Here is a 17,727-nt window from a genome sequence, read left to right as displayed (position 1 = left end):
AAGAAGTTAGCTAGCACCGCTGCCGTAGCTGCAACTGCAGGATCACTATCCCTAAGTCGAGCTTTCTGCAACAAAAGTTGCAGGCTTGACAATAAATGAATGCTTGTATAAAGTACAGCTTATATATACTTCAAATAACAATAAAATAATGCTTTTAGTTTTCCAAAAAATTGACCACTGCAAATTTTTTTCTTCTAAAAAATGGATATTTTACCAAAATGCAAAAGTTAAACTTCGAAGCCTAAAACATTCATTGCCTTGATATAATTAACCATTAATGTAAAAAAAAAATGATTTCGTATCCGATGTTACTTTCTAGCAATTGAAAATTGCATACCATAAAAATCACCTATGAGAAATGCATGTGATCGTGTGTAAAGAAATGGAATGCATGTGTGTAAAAGTAGTGTATTCGGCTAAAAAAGTGTGCATTATACACGAAAAGAATGTTAATTGTAACTATGGCAAGTAATTTAATTTGTTCATATCCTTTAGATTCTCTCTATATATACTGGTCAACAAAAGAAACGATACAGTACTTTTTTTCAAATTAAAGATAAAGTTTTCCATTCAATGGACCAATATTGAAGGTAGTAATACTTAATCATTATGGAAATAAAATTCCATTATTTTTTTTATTTTTTTTCCCTTTTGTGACGTTTTTTTTCGTGATTTTTTGTTTTTTACAAAATTTACAATTTAAAAAAAAGAATTTCCAAATAATGATGCCAACCTCTCATTTAAAGGTAAAGACAGTGTTTGCCATCAAGTTGTTTTTAAAAATCATACAGTTTCTTCGTTTATTTGTTAAGCAAAGTTTGTCTCCACGAGAAATCGTTAAAATGTATACATGATCAACTGATTTACCATAGACAGTATGTGTAAAGTGATATTCAAAAAGCGGTAACAATCTTAAAACTTATCTAACAGGTTCCAAATTTACTGTGTGTTGTTTTCATAATTAAAGCATTGATTTGAGACGAAAATACAAAAAAATATTTTTGCATTTTTTGAGATTTCAAAAAACACTTTTTTTCCCAAAATTTGAAAAAAAAACAATATTTTAACCCATTACTTACAACATGAACATAACTTGATTAGCATATTGATATTTTTAAACAAATTTGAAATTTTATTTAGAACTTAGAAAATTATGTGTCAATTTTTTATTCAACTTTCCGCAAAACTAATTTGCACCCTACGATCGTTTACACTGAATTTAGATGCTTTCCGACAAGTTTTGATTTTCATTATCACATGTGAATACATTGCAAATGAAAGCTTTTTAAAATAGTGTATCTCATTTTTTTTTATATTTAATACTTTTTGATAAATTTTATTTCAAAGTCGTGTATCGTTTCTTTTGTTGACTAGTATATCTTAAAATACAAACTTTTGCTATTGACTCTTTGAAGGAGACGTTGCGGTATGGGCTTTGCTAATTGTTGAAGGCTGTACAGTGACCTATAGTTGTTAAAATGTCTGTGTCGTTTTGGTCTTTTAAGGATAGTTGTCTCATTGGCAATCATACCACATGTTCTTATTTATTAATTCTTCTTCTATGAGCTATATGTAAATGAACTAGTTGAATTATATATCTATCATATGCATCTAAGACTACAATAAAAGCATACCCTAGCCATGATGGATCTTTAGTAAATGTCAAATCTGTGTCATCATAGTAGTTTAGATCATAGGTTGGATTAGCCTTGTGTGTGACCACATTGGAGGTATAAAAGTTCAATCCGATGAAATCGGCTGTGCCTATCAATAACAATAGAAACATGTTTGAAATTTACTAGTTAAACAAGAATTTTAGCAGTGATTATTAATTTAAGGTGGTACCTAACACTACAGGGAGATAACTCTGTAAAATCAGCTAAACGTTTTAATTACGTCGTGTTGTAAAGGGAATATTAAGCTTCTCAATGATCAAAATAAGCATTTGTCAAACTGCTATATAACCAGTGTATTTTTTCTGATAAAACGGTTGGTTCAAATTTTTTGAAATTTTTATATTTTTGTCAAAGGGTCAAAGTAAATACTTTGTCAAAATTTTATGAAAATTAAACGAGCCAAATTAATTTTAGTTAAAGTGTTGGGTACCACCTTAAATAGGTTGAACTACTTTCATATTTATAAGATTCATGCATTATTATGTATGATCTTGTAGCATTATTTAAAACTGATGTCAATTTTTTGCTTTATACTCAAGATAAACATTATAAAGTTCATAAAAATGAAAAGTGGATACAGCTTAATATCTCTGTAATTTTTTATTTCTTTTTGTGGATCTTTTAAGAACTTTACCTTTGATGAAGCTTTTCTCATAGCTGCTAAAACTAGGAAGGCGGCTTTCTTTCAACTTTTGGTGGTGACTATGGCTGTCAATTTTGTCTCTCATCACTTTTGGATAATCCCCACTTAAGAATATTGGATCTCCAAACCATCCAAAGAAGAAGTCATTTCCAATGTCTGAGGCTTCAAGGTCACGGGGGTTAGACATGTTCTTTGGTTCATGCCAATCAAAGTTCATTGTGATCCCAATCTTTCCTGACAAGGAAATTATTTTAACAGTCAGAATAAAATTATTATAAGGGTACTGTTTAACAATTTCACGATAAAATGTACCTAAAATATACTAAAACCTAAAGAAAAAAATTGTTCCCTCTTGGAAGAACTTTGAAACATCCACAATGATACGACTAGTTGTTACTATTGGAAGCCTATCAGAACAATTTTCCAAGATCAAATTGTTTTCTGATATCAGCAGATAGTGTTAAGCAGGCTAAAAATAGATATATACTTTAGAATTCTTTTCAGTCTGGTAGAACATATTTTTGCTGTAATTCACAGGGAGGATAAAGTAAACTCTTCTAATTCAATCAAATAATGAATAAAATCGTGTATTCAAAGCCTCTTTAAAAAGAAAATTAATTCAGTATAATAATTGAATCTTTTTTGTCAGATTAAGTCTGAAAAATTAAATGACGTTAATGATGGTGACCTATCTGTGAATATGCTGAATTTACTACCTGTCTATTAATATATATTAATACCTATTTTTTTTTATACATTGACATAAACAAGGAGTAGGTACGTCCAGTAAGATCCCTTATTGGCCCCAAAATATAGCAGTTTTATAAAAATGATAAAATGTAAATTTTTAGTTATTTATTGGAAAGTACAATTCTTCTGCTACATAAATATGGGCGGCTTTTGGATATACAATGCATATACATCGGGTACTAGCATAATAAAGTCATGCCAAAGTACTGAAATCTTCACAATTTTAGCATTTTAGTTAAATTTTAGACGGTTTCCATCTTAAATGAAAGTGGCCGCATTTGTGTTCATTCTTAATATTGAAATGTAACTTACCGTTAGTTGTATTTGATTATAATACATTACATATATAAAGATTGAAGAGGAACACGGATGTGGCCACTTACACTTTTGACAAAAAAAACATCTCAAAAGTGACATTTTTTAGCATATTTGATAGATTTTTCATATTTAAAGGGAAACTTCGCAAAAAAATCAAAAAATGATATTATGTTCATTCTGTATAAAAATGTTCAAATTCATAGATATTAAAGTTTTATTCTGCTAGATAAGAGATCACCATCGATTTTAAACTTAGAGTATCAATTCCCTCCGGTCTGCCATTTTGTCACCTTCCCCAATTTGCACCCGCGATATGTCTAAGGACCAAAACTACAGTAACCCGATGTAGTCGTAATTGCGTGTCGATATCTTGTCAATCGTACGGTTGTTTTATCCGACTAGTTAACTTGATACGGAAAATTTTCTTATCTTTTTTTTTTTTGATAACCATGATCAACGTCATAGATATAGGAAGATGTGGTGTGAGTGCCAATGAGACAACTCTCCATCCAAATAACAATTAAAAAATTAAACCATTATAGGTTAAAAGATCATAATCTATTAGAAAATGCCAGTGTACCAAGTCAGGAATATGACAGTTGTTATCCATTCGTTTGATGTGTTTGGACTTTTGATTTTGCCTTTTGATTTTGGATATTCCTTTTTGAATTTTCCTCAGAGTTCGGTATTTTTGTGTTTTTACTTTTTATTTATAACAATTTTGATAATATTGGAATTAGTTAAAAAGTAAAAATTTCAAATCATCAATATAAAGTGTTCCGTGAAACTTGAATTGTTTTCGGAAATCTAATTAGTTCATAATTCTTTTATGTAATAAACTTTATTCAAATGAATTAGGATCTTCGCTCCACTAATCACCCGCATGGCTAAAGGTATAACTCCCAAAGGTATTGCAAGGGGTGTGAGGTGACACGTCCAGGTATTCAAGCTATTTCCTGTCGAGCTTGCAAATTCATCATTGTTTCACTTCTTAGGGTACACACCCGATAACTTAGTGTACACGGCCGATAACTTAAAACTTTCGATTTTGAACTATAAGATGTATAATATGCATCTCTATCTTGCGTGTCCGAAAGTGATATAATATACTAGTCATTACTAAACTCATACGCTTGTTTATGAATAAAATTTCTGGTGTAAAGAAAATTATTTATAAAAATATAAATAATACCTAAAAATAAACAGCAGATTTGATGAAATAAAAATCTATATACATATTTTTTCCAAGGGTAAATTTGGTAAAATGTAATTTATACTCGTTGTCAATGGTGAAGGACAGATTGGACCATACCAGAAGTATTGATTTAAAAAAATGTACGAACTTGTCGACCATTCGTCTATACGCCTGGATAATAAGTTACGGAACTATAGCGCAATTTCAAATATATACATGTATACATTGCACATAAGAAAGAAACATACATTTTGTGTAAATTGGGGTAAAAGTTTTGTTAATAGACTAGTCCACGTATGCCAACAGTATGTAATCATCAAATGTCGAAAGACTATTGTATACCAAAAGAAGAAGAAGAAGAAGAAGAAGAGATTTAAATACAGGTCGATATATAACTTTCTTTGGCTCATCGAAGTAATAGACATTAATATATCAATTAGATTGTTAAAGGAAGAAACTCGTCATCATCACAATTGTTCCAACATGCATGTAATATGTACGCAACTGGACGTACACTAATAATCCCTAAGGGATGTGAATATTTTCCAGGAAAACTATAGAGTGTCAAAGTTTCAAATCAATTTCAGGATTTATTTTCTTTCTTGATATTCAATGGCAGCAATTTAAAGAACAAACTGCTTGTCCGCTTTAGTGGTATTCTTGCCAGTTGAAAGACTTATAATCACATTAAACAATAGGGAAAGATGACAAAGCCAATATGTTCGTAAATTTTGATTCTATTCCAAAAAGATTCTTAAATTTTCTGTCAATTTTTTAAAGCATCTTTTTCAAATATCTGAAGTATTCGTGCATTGTGAGATTTGAAATATTTTTATGAGAACATTAATTCCTAAATAGGTAATTAAAGATAACTTTGGATGGACTAAATTATATAATTGCAATTGTTGATGATCTGTTTGAAATATTTAAGGCTGACAATTCTTATCTAAAATAGTACAATTTTTAGTTCATAAACTCGTGATTAGAAGGCTATTTTTATTTATGAAATTATACTTCAATTAAAATAATTAAGTATTTTATTGTTACTGAATTAATCAAAAGTCATAATTCATTTAAAAGTGATCTTATCATGCTTATGCAAAATATAAAAATATACAACAGCTATCCATTTATTGTGCGACCTTATTATTCCCGTTAATTAATTTTAATTATTCTTTTACATTATTGTATCTAAAACTTTGACTGACTCGAAATGTTGTTCACACCTGCAATGCCAGTAAACCGTGATGCCTAGATTTCACTGAAAGAGGATCAAAGGATTAGAATTACGTAATGTTATCTTTTAATTACCTTGAGTTAACCTACGCATTCAACATATTCTTTAGGTGTAACAAAACAATACACATTTTATTTTCACCGTACAAATTAAGCAAGTGAAAATGTTTGATGGAATGTAGCAAAAAGGTCAGAATACAGACATGTATTTTTAATACACTATTGCTGATGTCAATTTCATATGTTTGTTTAAAGTATTTTTAGAGAAAAAAATCATAAAAATGTTCTATTGTATGAATTAATTTTATTATTAATATTCGTTTTAAAATATCCACACGATCTCATTTTAAAAGTTGCATGGCTATCACTTACTTTTCGTTGGTTAATAACTACACCAAAAGTCGTTGATGCGCTTTGAAACGCGTTATTAGATGGTTAACGAACAAAATTTAAATGAGATATTTTCACTCCCGGCATGCATCAAAGACTTAAACTACGTCACATAAGTCAGGAAGTTTCAAGAAATAAAATTAATTATTCCCAATTTTCTTCTTTATTAGATTTCATATCAAAATAAAACTTGGTGAATATGTTTTTTATTGTATTATGAACATAATAAGATGAAAAGTGAAAAATCGTGAATTATCCCTTTAAGGTAGAATTGGAGCATTTTTAATGAGTAAATCAGTTGAAATCTTTCACATACACTAATTTAAATAACTAAAATAGACACTTTAGTGTTTAAAAAGTGTCCTAAATCTTTCGTCAGATGAACTTGAAATTTGAGGCCAAAATCTGCCCTTACTGGACCTACTCCTTTGACCAACAAGTCACAATTCATGAATTTAAACCTGTTTGTAAAGTGAATGCTGGCTAAAGTCCAAAATGCTTGGTTGTTCTTCTAAAATTTCAGAGTGCAAATAATATTCTTGGTTACCTGAGTTTTCTGAGTTCATAGAACAAATTTACTTCAATAGCTAATGAAATAAATAATTCTTTTTTTTTAATCCTTGTCATATGTCTAACAATTATTTAAAAAAAAAACTGAAAAAAATACTATACTTTGCCTGAATCTCAATACCTTGTTGTTTTGCTCTAAACTCTTCATGATATATATGGTAAGCTTTAGCATGTCCTTTTATCAAGTTGTGAGCAGCAATGTATGTTGTTGTCCCTGGGCCTGGTATTCCAGGAGCCTTACCCCCATTGCCATATCCTTGTGTTGATACTACCCATGGCTCATTCAGTGTTATCCATAACTTTACCTTAATGATAAAAAAGAATAAACTGTTGACACAAAAATATTTTTTGTTATTTTGTTCATAAAAGGCAAAAAGCAACATGCAATTTCCTTTTAGCCAATTGATGTAGTGAAAGGGCAATATATAATCTGATAAGCTGTGCACAAAGTACTTACCCTATCCCCAAACTCCCTAAAACAAATTCTTGCATACTCAGCAAACAAATCTGAAGTGGTCTCATTCAGCCATCCACCATAGTTGTCTTGTAAAGCTTGTGGTTCATCCCAATGGAATAAAGTGACCATTGGTTCAATCCCAGCATCCTTCAAACTGTCAATCAAATTATTGTAGTATTTGATTCCTAATGGATTGATATATTTTGTGGTTCCATCTGGTAAAATTCTGGGCCAAGAAATAGAGAATCTGTAGTGGGTAACCTGTAATATTGATGTATAATTTAAATATATAAAATACAAAAACATTTGATAGGTCATTATAATCATCATCATCACAATAATAAGTCGCATCTTAAATTGCCTGGTCAATATTCTATAACAACATGTACAGCAACAGTATTAATCTGCATAACCTACATGTATATGATAATTTTTCTGTTGGGTATTTCACCTGGTTAACGATTGTAGTAGCAACTAATTTCAAATAACAGATTTTTTTTCCATGAAAATCAATAGAATGTAGAGTTTACATGCTATTGATTTAATAACATATCTGCACAATACACATTTGAGTCTTGATAAACATTAACTAGACTCTAAGTTTATGGCTATTAATAATTCATTAATTTTAGGTATAATGATCATAACAGTTTTTTTTTTATATTTCAGTCTTTAAAACAATAAAACAACAGGTTACATTTGATGTTGTGTAGAGTATACCCCCTGTTTATTAGACATTGACAAAATCTGCAATGCTCAAAGTGTATTATAAAACTAAATTATTGTCAATCATGAAGTGGTTGCCTGGCAGTTTGGAAAATAACATGGTTACAACTCACTATATAAAGTTCCTTGCATATCAAAATGTTCTTAAGTAATATAAAGCTGAGAATTATGAAACACAAGTTTTAGACATACATATAGACAAAAATTCAAATGGACAAACAAACAATGAGACAAGCTGAATAATGTGCACCACCTACTTTGTCAGTTTGTCTTTTATGAAGTCAAAAGATTTGCCTTTTTTCTCAATTTTCAAATTTTATGCTGGTTAAAAAGCAATGTTCACAAAGACTAAAACATTCCATTTCATCCTTACATTACACTCTGACACCCAAAATTTGGCAGTGCAATTCTGATGCTGTGAAAAACTAAAATTAAGACAAAACAAACTAAGTACATGATTTATTTCAAATTACCTTCATGTCTGACATAATCTTAATATCCTCATGATATTTATGGTAGCTGTCACATGCAACATCACCAGTATCATTGCCATATATTTTACCTTGATGAGAGTATGTGTCCCAGATACCTAATCCTTTACCTGTAATTAGAATGTCAGTATCTTAAATATTTTACAATTGCAACATCAAGATACCCAATTCTTTAACTGTAATTAGAATGTCAGTATCTATTACGGAATTATGGAATTTTGGAATTTCTGAGTTTCGGACAAGGGTAAAACTATATGTCCCCGACCACTTAGTGGCGGCCATAAAAAAAATGAATAATAAATGAAAGAAATAGTGTTTGAATTGCTGGTATATTTCTTGACATTCAATGAAAAAGTAAAAAGTTCAGAAGCAAGATCTAGATAGTACCTTCCATAACTGATAATCTCTGCTACTGTAGATTCATTATTATTTGTTGGAAACCAATTTTCAAGGAATTTGATGGAACCATGAATTTAAATGATCAACCGACAAGTGAAACTGCGAGCTACTGCTCACTGATGATACCCCCGCCGCAAGTGGATAATATTAATAGTGTAAAAATATGCAAGTGTTCGGTAAACAGGAAGTTGTCCAGTGATGAATCTGAAAAGGCATCACACCGTATAGCTGACTTATATAAATCCTGAAACCAAATTTCAGAAATCCTTGTATTGTAGTTCCTGAGAAAAATGTGACGAAAATTTCCAACTTGGCTATAATCATGTGTAAAACCATACAAGTGTTCGGTAAACAGGAAGTTGTCAAGTGATCAATCTGAAAACGCATCACACGGTATAGCTGTGTATAGATAAACCCTGAAACCAAATTTCAGAAATCCTTGTATTGTAGTTCCTGAGAAAAATGCGACGAAAGTTTCATGGGACAATCTGACTGACGGACAGACTGACAGACAGACAGAGGTAAAACAGTATACTCCCCCTTTTTTCAAAGCGGGGGTATAAATAAATTTTTTTTGGGGGTTGTATGCAGACTTTTGGAAAGCCACAAAATCAATTGTCCACAAAAGTCCAAGATTTTCTCATTCCATGAAAATAAATGAATCCTCAATAATAAATGAAAAATGCTTTTTTAAAAGTGTTGAAAAGATGTAAAAAATTTCAAATGACAAGTTTGCATGACTAAATTTTGCTGAAAAATGAGAAATTTCAAAAGTCAAGCAAATGAGGAAATTCCTCAAACAATTCTATAACAGTATGTGCACAACTGCAACATATGTGCAATCTGTAAAGATTCAGTGGTCTGCTTTAAACCATCAGAGGTGTTGATTACACAAACTAGGTTCCTCACTCAACTATTGTATAGATATCTATCCCATTATACCTACCGTCTTCATTCCAAGCACCCTCTACCTGGTAGGAAGCGGTGGCAGAACTCCAAGCAAAGTCATCAGGGAAGGTACCATAGTAGAAATCATTAGACATCGGGAGATTGTTGGGATCTCTGTGGTCATCAACTGCTTTAAAAGGAGCCCGAGGTATTTCAAAATTTGGGAGGAAACCATTTGTTTCTATCAATTGTCTGAAAAATCTTGAAGATGCCTTTGGTATCCTTGGTCTTTCTGGGTCTGTGAAGTTAACATAGTAAAGCCCAAACCTCTCAGTGGTAGCTCTGTTCCATTCAAAGTTATCCATTAATGACCAAGCTGTGTAGCCCCTCACATCTACATCATCTATTCTTATAGCTAAATCAAAAGAAAACTGATTATCATATATTTCTATCCACTTACTTTGTATACCTACTAAAAATAATTTGTGTTATTGTTTTTTCTTTTGGTTTGCATTGACAAGTTAATTTTCATCTGATTTAGCTTTTCTGATATAATAAAGAATAAATAAATAAATAAATAAATAAGCTTTATTTAGAGTCGGCAAGGTATATAAACATAGACAAACAGATATGGAATCACTGGTAGATCATTTCCATTATTTTCTTTTCACACCCTTTTTTTTTTAATTTTCATTGAACTTTTTTGTCAAACAAGTTGCAGTACCCTTATTTTAATTTTCACTTTGGACATACATATAGATTCTACCACCTCATCGAATGTGATATAATATTTATCCACTCGAGACAGTTAAATTTTCAAATTTAAGACGCGAGGCACCCCAAGCATTTTAAATATTTAAAATTTAATTTTCGAAAGTGGATAAATATCGTACTAAACGAGATTTGGTGGTAGAATCTGTTTCTCTAATGATTATCAAACAATATGCAGACAAACGTATTCCTTCTTTTTCAAATGATCTGCAAAAAGATGTGTTCTTTCTATGTGACTTCATCAGGCATGGTCGCCTGTTTTCATGCTGTCACAATAGGAAATGCAGAGGAAAGCAAGTACATTCGACATCATAATCGGATTTTAACCAATGAAGAATTGAGATCAAACGATCCACGTGTTGATTAATTTTTTTTATACAATGGGTGGCGAAAGGGAGAAATTGACGAAGAATTTAGAGAAATGCAATTTATATAACTGTATCATCAAATTTATTTTATACTTGACTTTATACCTTTAAGCATACTGTTGATGTAATGTTTGAAGTAGAATATTCTGTGATCATCTTCTAAACTTCCATTTCTGTCGGACACTCCGTTTTCTGTGATATAGATAGGTACATTTCCATAATGATTCTTGGCCCAATTTAGGGCCTTCCTTAGTCCCCATGGTGTAAATTTCAACCAAGAAGATCCAGATCTAAAAATAGATTACAAAATTGAATTACTGTAAACTGAGAAATTTTAGTACTGTCTTCATTTTTGTGGTAGTTTTATTTTTTTGCATTTCACTTTTAACCACGAAAATAGCTAAAAATCAAAGTGCTGCAAAAATTTCCCTGTTTACAGTAAACCCTTTTTTTGTTCAAGATTATCAACAATACCATCTATACCATTCTTCCATCTGTAAACCTCACCAGGATTTTTTATCCAAGTTTAAAGCATCAAAGAACCACTTGTACCTCTACTTTTATTTACATTTAAACAGTTAATTTTATTTAAATTTAAAAAAAAAGCAGATAAACAATCACCAATTCAACAAATAACTTTCCCCTTTGTAAAAATCTGACCCAAGCCATGATGGATCTTTGTACTGGTCAATATCCCTATCTTACTTTTACCCTAGCCATGATGGATCTTTGTACTGGTCAATATCCTTATCTAACTCTGACCCTAGCCATGATGGATCTTTGTACTGGTCAATATCCCTATCTAACTCTGACCCTAGCCATGATGGATCTTTGTACTGGTCAATATCCCTATCTTACTCTTACCCAAGCCATGATGGATCTTTGTACTGGTCACTATCCCTATCTTACTCTTACCCAAGCACGATGGATCTTTGTACTGGTCAATATCCTTATCTTACTCTTACCCAAGCCATGAATGATCTTTGTACTGGTCAACATCCCTATCTTACTCTGACCCTAGCCATGATGGATCTTTGTACTGGTCAATATCTCTATCTAACTCTTACCCTAGCCATGATGGATCTTTGTACTGGTCAATATCCCTATCTTACTTTTACCCTAGCCATGATGGATCTTTGTACTGGTCAATATCCCTATCTTACTCTTACCCTAGCCTTGATGGATCTTTGTACTGGTCAATATCTCTATCTTACTTTTACCCTAGCCATGATGGATCTTTGTACTGGTCAATATCTCTATCTTACTTTTACCCTAGCCATGATGGATCTTTGTACTGGTCAATATCCCTATCTTACTTTTACCCTAGCCTTGATGGATCTTTGTACTGGTCAATATCCCTATCTTACTTTTACCCTAGCCATGATGGATCTTTGTACTGGTCAATATCCCTATCTTACTCTTACCCTAGCCATGATGGATCTTTGTACTGGTCAATATCCCTATCTTACTTTTACCCTAGCCATGATGGATCTTTGTACTGGTCAATATCCCTATCTTACTCTTACCCTAGCCATGATGGATCTTTGTACTGGTCAATATCCCTATCTTCATAGTAACTGACTTTATTGGAAGATGAGGATCTTAATGTTGCTATGTCAGAAGTATAATAATTAATTCCAAGAAAATCTGATGACCCTGAAATATTGTATAATTATATATGTACAAACATAAAGATATTCATAATAAAATCAACACTGATAAATGTGTCAGGCCAGAAGTGAATGTAGATTGAGTCAGAAGTCACAGCATAAGTTATTCAAGCATGTGAAAACATATATTTTTTTTCTTTTTAAAATTAAGACATTTGTCAAAAAAAAACCTGCTTCCAAGTGAATCCAATATTTGTAAAATTATATCTAAAAAGGATCAGTTACTGTCACCTGGCACTTTGTACATTAACATGCATACTGCTTTTATTTGTCACTATAATTTTATTCAATTTTTAGAAACTTTATTTTGTATAAAGAACGATATAAATTTTCACTTTTTTAATACTTTGACAACAAACTAAACTTTATTTAGACACAAAACACAAAAATCATCACAATAGTCATGATACCGTATAGCGGGGGGGGGGGGGGGGGGGGGGGTTTCGCGGGTGTAAATTTTCGCGATTGAGGGGCAACAACATGAACAAGGTATACGAAAAATTTTGGCGGTTTTTATTTTGGCGGATTTATAATTCCCAATAAAATATTTTGGCGGTACCTAAAATCATTGCAGTTAAAAAAAGTTGTACAAATTGACAGGAAGAAAACATTTGAAACATCTGTGTTGTAGTTCTGTATAAATACAAGAAATTAAAAGAAATGATGATTTTAATAGTATAAATAAAAACCTTTGGTAATTGGAAACAATATTTTAGTTAAAACACATGTCTTGAATAGTCCAATATTTACAGATATATCTTTGATTTACTTGTCTCGTGACATTTTTGATAGCGGAAGTTCGTCAAGATAATCATCCAAGGCGCCACTAATACCTGTTTCACGGAATCCACTACGGACAATATCCCGATTGTTTTTTATGTGTTGGAACATCTGTACTAACCATTTTGCTGATAATGGTTTAAGTCTTGTTAGAGACAAATCAACCGGCACAATAGGTTCATTTTCGGAATCAACAATTTCTTTTCCATCCAACTGTTTAACGATTTCATTAGAATACCATTGTTCAAATAAGTTACGCATTTCATTTTTTACTGCTTTTTGTACACTAACATCTAGCGGTTGTAAACTGTCTGTGCAACATGGTGGGACAAACACGACTTTAATGTTTTTTTCGTCCAAGAAAGCTAGAAAATCTTCTCCCATCTGAGCTCTAAAGACATCAAATATGCATAGTGCTTTTTGATCTTTATCAAGTTTTGCGGAACGTTTGATTTTTCTAATGTACGGTAAAATTATGTTTTTAACATACTCCATTTGTGTATCAGTATTTGCCCAATGGTTCTCCGAATGCGTAATGTCCCAGTCAGAAGGAAATTTATAAGTAGGGTGGCATTTGTCAGTTTTTCCGCCATAGATTATCTGAGGAAGAAGAAAGTCTCCTAAAAAAATATAATTATAAGTGAGTTTCTTTATTGTTATTAAATCAAATAAGTGTCTTTTGTTATAGTTAATTATTTTTTGTTACCTGAATGACCTCTGATGTATTAATTACTGATGCATTTAATCCTTAGAATACCGGTAACAAAGATCTATATTTGTCACAGGTGTTAAAACTTCTTGTAAATGTTACGGTTGATAAATTATGAAATTGATCGGACCTTTGATGTACTAATTAGGTTATAAAATTATCAATAGGAATTTACTTCTCTTATGTAATTTGACACTAATTAATAAGGGTGAAGTACCTGACAAAGTACTTTACACACTTAAACTATTTGACACTATTTAATATAATAAAGTTATACATACCTGAGAGACTGCCAGCAAAGACACCTGTTATTTGTCGTTTATCTCCCAAACCACTAATTTCTACCCTTTTAGAACCTTCCACAGCCATTGTCCAATTTGATACAGGAACTACATTTAAACCAGCATGATCCCAGTTTATAACAAGATTTGATGGGATGTCAAAATCAACAACGGTTTTTTCAATACGTTCGAGATATTCTTTTTTAAGTTCATCGAAATTTTCAACTTTATCATTTTTACAAGCAGTTGAACGTCTACGTTTTACAAAGTTCATCCTATGCAGCAAAGATTTTCCCTAGTTTTTTGTTATTTCTATGGAACCTCCATTTCGACTAATAAAGTTTTATCAGTTCTTATGATTATTCCCTTTGCGGCTGTGATAACAATTTGGGTGTTAACCACAGCCCCGTTGTCACGCAACACATTTATATATTTTTGCATTTTTGAGTCTAGTTCCGTCCCAACCAGGAGAGGTCTGCCACGTTATTTTGAATGGATTTCAACTACATCCCCTTCAAAATCCAATTTCCTTTTTTTTGTATTTAAATGTTCGTCGTATTTTCTTTTCATTCCGCGACCAGTACTTTCAGCTAAATTGGGAAAAGCTCCTGTAAATTTTCTAACGGTTGCGGCTGGTCCATTTTGTGCACAGTATTTACCAATATCGGCACGATCCTTTGGTGAAAAAGTTAAATAATTCCCTCGTTTTGCAGATTCAGGTGTTTTTGCTGAATTATGAGTATTTGAAGGGCTCCCTATATATTTGTCAACACGTTCATTAGCTTCTGTCAGTGCAGATCGTCCAATTACATCAGCAAGTTCAGAATTCTCAGCCGGTATTATTTTCTTAGGTTTAAAGAAATTTAAGATACTCATCTTCAGACTTTAATGAACAACTGATAATTTAACATGTGTGAAAAGGAAACTCAGTTTAATTAGAACTCACGACGTCATCTTATAAAATACATGTATGTACAATGCCCTTTGGCATTTATAATGTTAAACTAAAATATTCCGTTATTGATCTGCCGACTGGAAAAAAATTATCGTTCTCACTTTAGCTTTGAGAAAGTACCGATTTCGCGGAATTTATTTTCGCGATTTTCATTTATCCGCCAAAATAAGCGAAAATAAACACCCCGCGAAAATAACCCGCTATACGGTAGTACCCTCTTTAAGCCTAATTAGTTGTAAGGCGATTTGAAGTTTGAGTCTATGGTGCTGGAACTGACTTTAGATTTGTTCTATCGTCTTTAAAGAAATGTGATAATGTATACCTTTAATATAGTTCTTTTCCTCCTCTGTGAAGCTGGGCAGACGACTGGATGGTAAGTTCTGATGCTCACTCTTGTTTGCTATTTTGGATTTCATGACATCAGGATAATCACCATTGACAAATATAGGATGTCCATACCAGCCTATCCAAAACTGGTTCCCTATCTCTGAAGCTTCTAAATCCCTAGGCTCTAATGTATCCTCTGGTTCAAACCAGTTAAAGTTCAATGAAATACCTATCTGACCTGTAAGTATATGTTAGTACATGTAATTAAAGCATATCTTTGTTTGTGATATCTTGTGGGGTCTGTCATTGATTGAATATCTTTTTGTTCATCTGCAGTTTGCATGTTGTGTCTATATTATATTGTTTGTTTGTACGTTTATCTTTGATGAATATTCTTGCGTGTATTTGTGTTGTCATCTTAGCCATATTTTTGAACATTGTCATATTGGGGAGATTTGGCTAGCCATTATACCAGGTTCAACCTACCATTTTTTCTTAAAATGTCCTGTACTAAGTCAGGAATATGTGTCAGATTTTATCAAATAGTTCATTTTATGTTGGCATTTGTTTTTGTTGCAATTTAGTGTTCCTGTCGTTCCTTTATTTTCCTCTTATAGTTGATGTGTTTCCCTTTGTTTTTAGTTTGTAACCCCAATTCCTTTTGTCTCTATCTATTTATGATTTTTGAACCTTGTTAAATCACTGTTTTATTTTACAAACTAATCAATGTGCCTTTTGATGACTTAATCAATTTTGTATATTAATTGAAATCCTGTTAAAATGCCATACTCCTTACTTTCCATTTCTATGATTAGTGACCTTCAAAATCTGGATCAAACTCTAATGTTGCATATACTTTAAATATAATCATATCATTATGAACATGTGCACTTAGTTTGAAGCAGATGTTACTACAATTTCTTGGTGAACTATCCTAAGCAAAATAACTAACCTGATTGTGATAATGTGTCACACAGTATGGCAAAAAGGGATGAAGCTTTGTCTCATATATCAAGAAATTATCACTTGTAGATGCTTAGAAGTAACAGAAAAAAGTATATGTGCACACTCTTCAAAGATATCAAGAAACTGTAAAATCCTTTCATAGAGGGGTAAAATTACTGTTTCTAAAGATGTACACAATGATTTACCTTGCTGAGTACTCCTGAACTCCTTATCATAAATATGGTAAGTCTTGGCATGTGCTTTGATTAGGTTATGTGTGACTATGTAGTCCTTGGTACCAGACCCCTTTATACCTGGAGCCATTGTCCCATCTCCATAGCCTAGTACTGATACCATGTGTGGCTCATTTATAGTAATCCATAACTTCACCTGAAATCAAATTCTTTTAAGCTAATCGAGACAAAGTTTTATACATTGTTAGAGTTAACATTTTCTTAGTGTAGGCTCCATGTATATAATCTGTTCCAAAGGTACAGAAAAATGGAAAATATATACCATAGAGGCATTAAAAAATTAGACAGTTTTGAATGGAAGGGATGTGGTTCTCTGATCTAACCAATATATTTCAGATTTTAAAATAAAATGATGAATTATTATTTTAGTTATTTCGTAAAGCATGAAGCAATGAAATATTTTATATTGTTCCTTATCATAAGTATCATAATATGTTGCTTAAAAAAAACCACAAAAAAAACATCTTCATAACAGCTCTACTCTATATTATTTGAAGAAATGTTCTCTTACCCTATCACCAAAGTTGTTGAAACAGACTCTGGCATACTCTGTAAATAAGTCTGACATGGAATCATTCATCCAACCTCCATACTGGTCCTGAAGGGTCTGAGGTAGATCCCAGTGATACAGTGTAACCATCGGCTGTATCCCAGCATCTATCAATCCATCAATCAACATGTTGTAGTATTGTATACCTTTAGCATTCACTTTTCCTGATGTGCCCTCTGGTAAAATCCTTGGCCATGACAGAGAGAAACGATAATGTGTCATCTAAAATGTCATTTAAAGTTGTCAGATTTTATAACCATTGACCAAATCGTTGTTTGCTATCATTCAATTTTCTTCTCAGTTGAGATAGAATTATGACTACATGTTTTTGTTTTGTGAATCACATAGTATATTTCTTTTTTCATTTATAATATCTGA

At 31.8% G+C, this 17,727-nt stretch overlaps 1 protein-coding gene across 1 annotated transcript in view; it reads right to left on the bottom strand.

Moving 5' to 3' along the window:
- The window catches only part of LOC134700154 (uncharacterized), a 106,008-nt gene that overhangs the window by 28,585 nt on the left and 59,696 nt on the right, over positions 1 to 17,727 (bottom strand). The window contains exons 31-41 of the mRNA XM_063561518.1: positions 17,311 to 17,571; positions 16,752 to 16,935; positions 15,596 to 15,838; positions 12,405 to 12,534; positions 10,984 to 11,168; positions 9,798 to 10,154; positions 8,435 to 8,562; positions 7,236 to 7,496; positions 6,900 to 7,083; positions 2,311 to 2,553; positions 1,635 to 1,764 (exon numbers count right to left, since the gene is read on the bottom strand). Coding sequence (XP_063417588.1) covers positions 1,635 to 1,764; positions 2,311 to 2,553; positions 6,900 to 7,083; positions 7,236 to 7,496; positions 8,435 to 8,562; positions 9,798 to 10,154; positions 10,984 to 11,168; positions 12,405 to 12,534; positions 15,596 to 15,838; positions 16,752 to 16,935; positions 17,311 to 17,571 — 2,306 coding nt within the window. The remainder of the gene's footprint in view (positions 1 to 1,634; positions 1,765 to 2,310; positions 2,554 to 6,899; positions 7,084 to 7,235; positions 7,497 to 8,434; positions 8,563 to 9,797; positions 10,155 to 10,983; positions 11,169 to 12,404; positions 12,535 to 15,595; positions 15,839 to 16,751; positions 16,936 to 17,310; positions 17,572 to 17,727) is intronic.

This window comes from Mytilus trossulus, unplaced genomic scaffold (assembly GCF_036588685.1).
Source record: "Mytilus trossulus isolate FHL-02 unplaced genomic scaffold, PNRI_Mtr1.1.1.hap1 h1tg000125l___fragment_2___debris__unscaffolded, whole genome shotgun sequence".
NCBI lineage: Eukaryota > Metazoa > Mollusca > Bivalvia > Mytilida > Mytilidae > Mytilus > Mytilus trossulus.
Note: the sequence above shows the minus strand (reverse complement) of the source record. Positions and strands in the feature narration are given on the sequence as shown.